The sequence below is a fragment of the Phalaenopsis equestris genome, unplaced genomic scaffold (genome assembly GCF_001263595.1).
Source record: "Phalaenopsis equestris unplaced genomic scaffold, ASM126359v1 Scaffold191679, whole genome shotgun sequence".
NCBI lineage: Eukaryota > Viridiplantae > Streptophyta > Magnoliopsida > Asparagales > Orchidaceae > Phalaenopsis > Phalaenopsis equestris.
In genome coordinates this window covers 1-907 of record NW_018211628.1, presented here as the reverse complement: position 1 = coordinate 907, position 907 = coordinate 1, and the positions used below count along the sequence as shown (strand labels likewise).

The window sequence follows — 907 nt, the reverse complement described above, 5'->3', positions numbered from 1 at the left end:
TCAAAAGCATGATACCATAAAATCATTAATAATTTCATAAAAAACATTAAGTAACAAAAGCAGTTTAGTTGTATGAATCGTAAAGTTCGTTAAAGACTTCGTTTAAAAATCAGCTAAAACGTCAAACTTATGTCTCTGTATGCAAGAAAAAAAAAATATTAAAAGAAAAATAAAACATCTTTCCGACGCTATAAACTTCCATTTCAAAAAACTACAAATAAATAGAAGGTGAAAATAATCCCCACAATATCCTCCACCCGTTTTCTAACACTAATCGTTCAATTTTACACCTCAAAATCATAGAAGGTACTACTGCTTAACACCTATTTTTTAAAAAAATAGTTTGTCAAAATGATTAAACCACATATCAATAAAGTCTATAATACAATCTCAAATGTGCCGCAAGCTATGCATCGAATGTACAAAGCAGTTAGATCAAACCGGGTCTCCATACAGAACTCTGGCAATGCTCTGCACCCTCTGTCAAGATGTTCCATGTGTACTTCAGCCAATCTTGCCCTCAGGAACTCAAGATTCACCTAAAGGCATAGATTGTATAAGAAACACAGATGAATTGATATTTTTTAAAATTTATATAATTTAATATGATAATTAGATAATGAGATATAAAATGAATACTTAGAATTAGAGGTGAACCTTATCATTCTCCAAGTCAAGCTGCAACATGCAGTCTGTACAATGTATGAGATGATGGGTCTCCTTGAGTTCTCCTCTCTTGCAGATTGGGCACCATATTTTACTCTTTAAAGACTGATCTAAATTAAAATAAGTTCAATTGTATGAGTAAGGCACTACTAACACAATGGATAAGATAACAAGGAGAACAGAAAACCTATATCTTGAACTTAGAAGGCCTTAAGTTCACAAATAAAGTACAAGTTTGCAA

The 907-nt window shown here is 31.8% G+C and overlaps 1 protein-coding gene across 1 annotated transcript; it reads right to left on the bottom strand.

The window, feature by feature from the left end:
- Nucleotides 1–187: 187 nt before the first annotated feature.
- On the bottom strand, nt 188–776 carry LOC110034636 (the record flags this gene model as incomplete). The annotated part of the gene is given in 2 exon segments (XM_020738887.1): nt 188–539; nt 658–776. Coding segments are annotated over 2 exon segments (281 nt in total), but the record flags the coding sequence as incomplete, so codon positions are not given.
- Nucleotides 777–907: the final 131 nt, after the last annotated feature.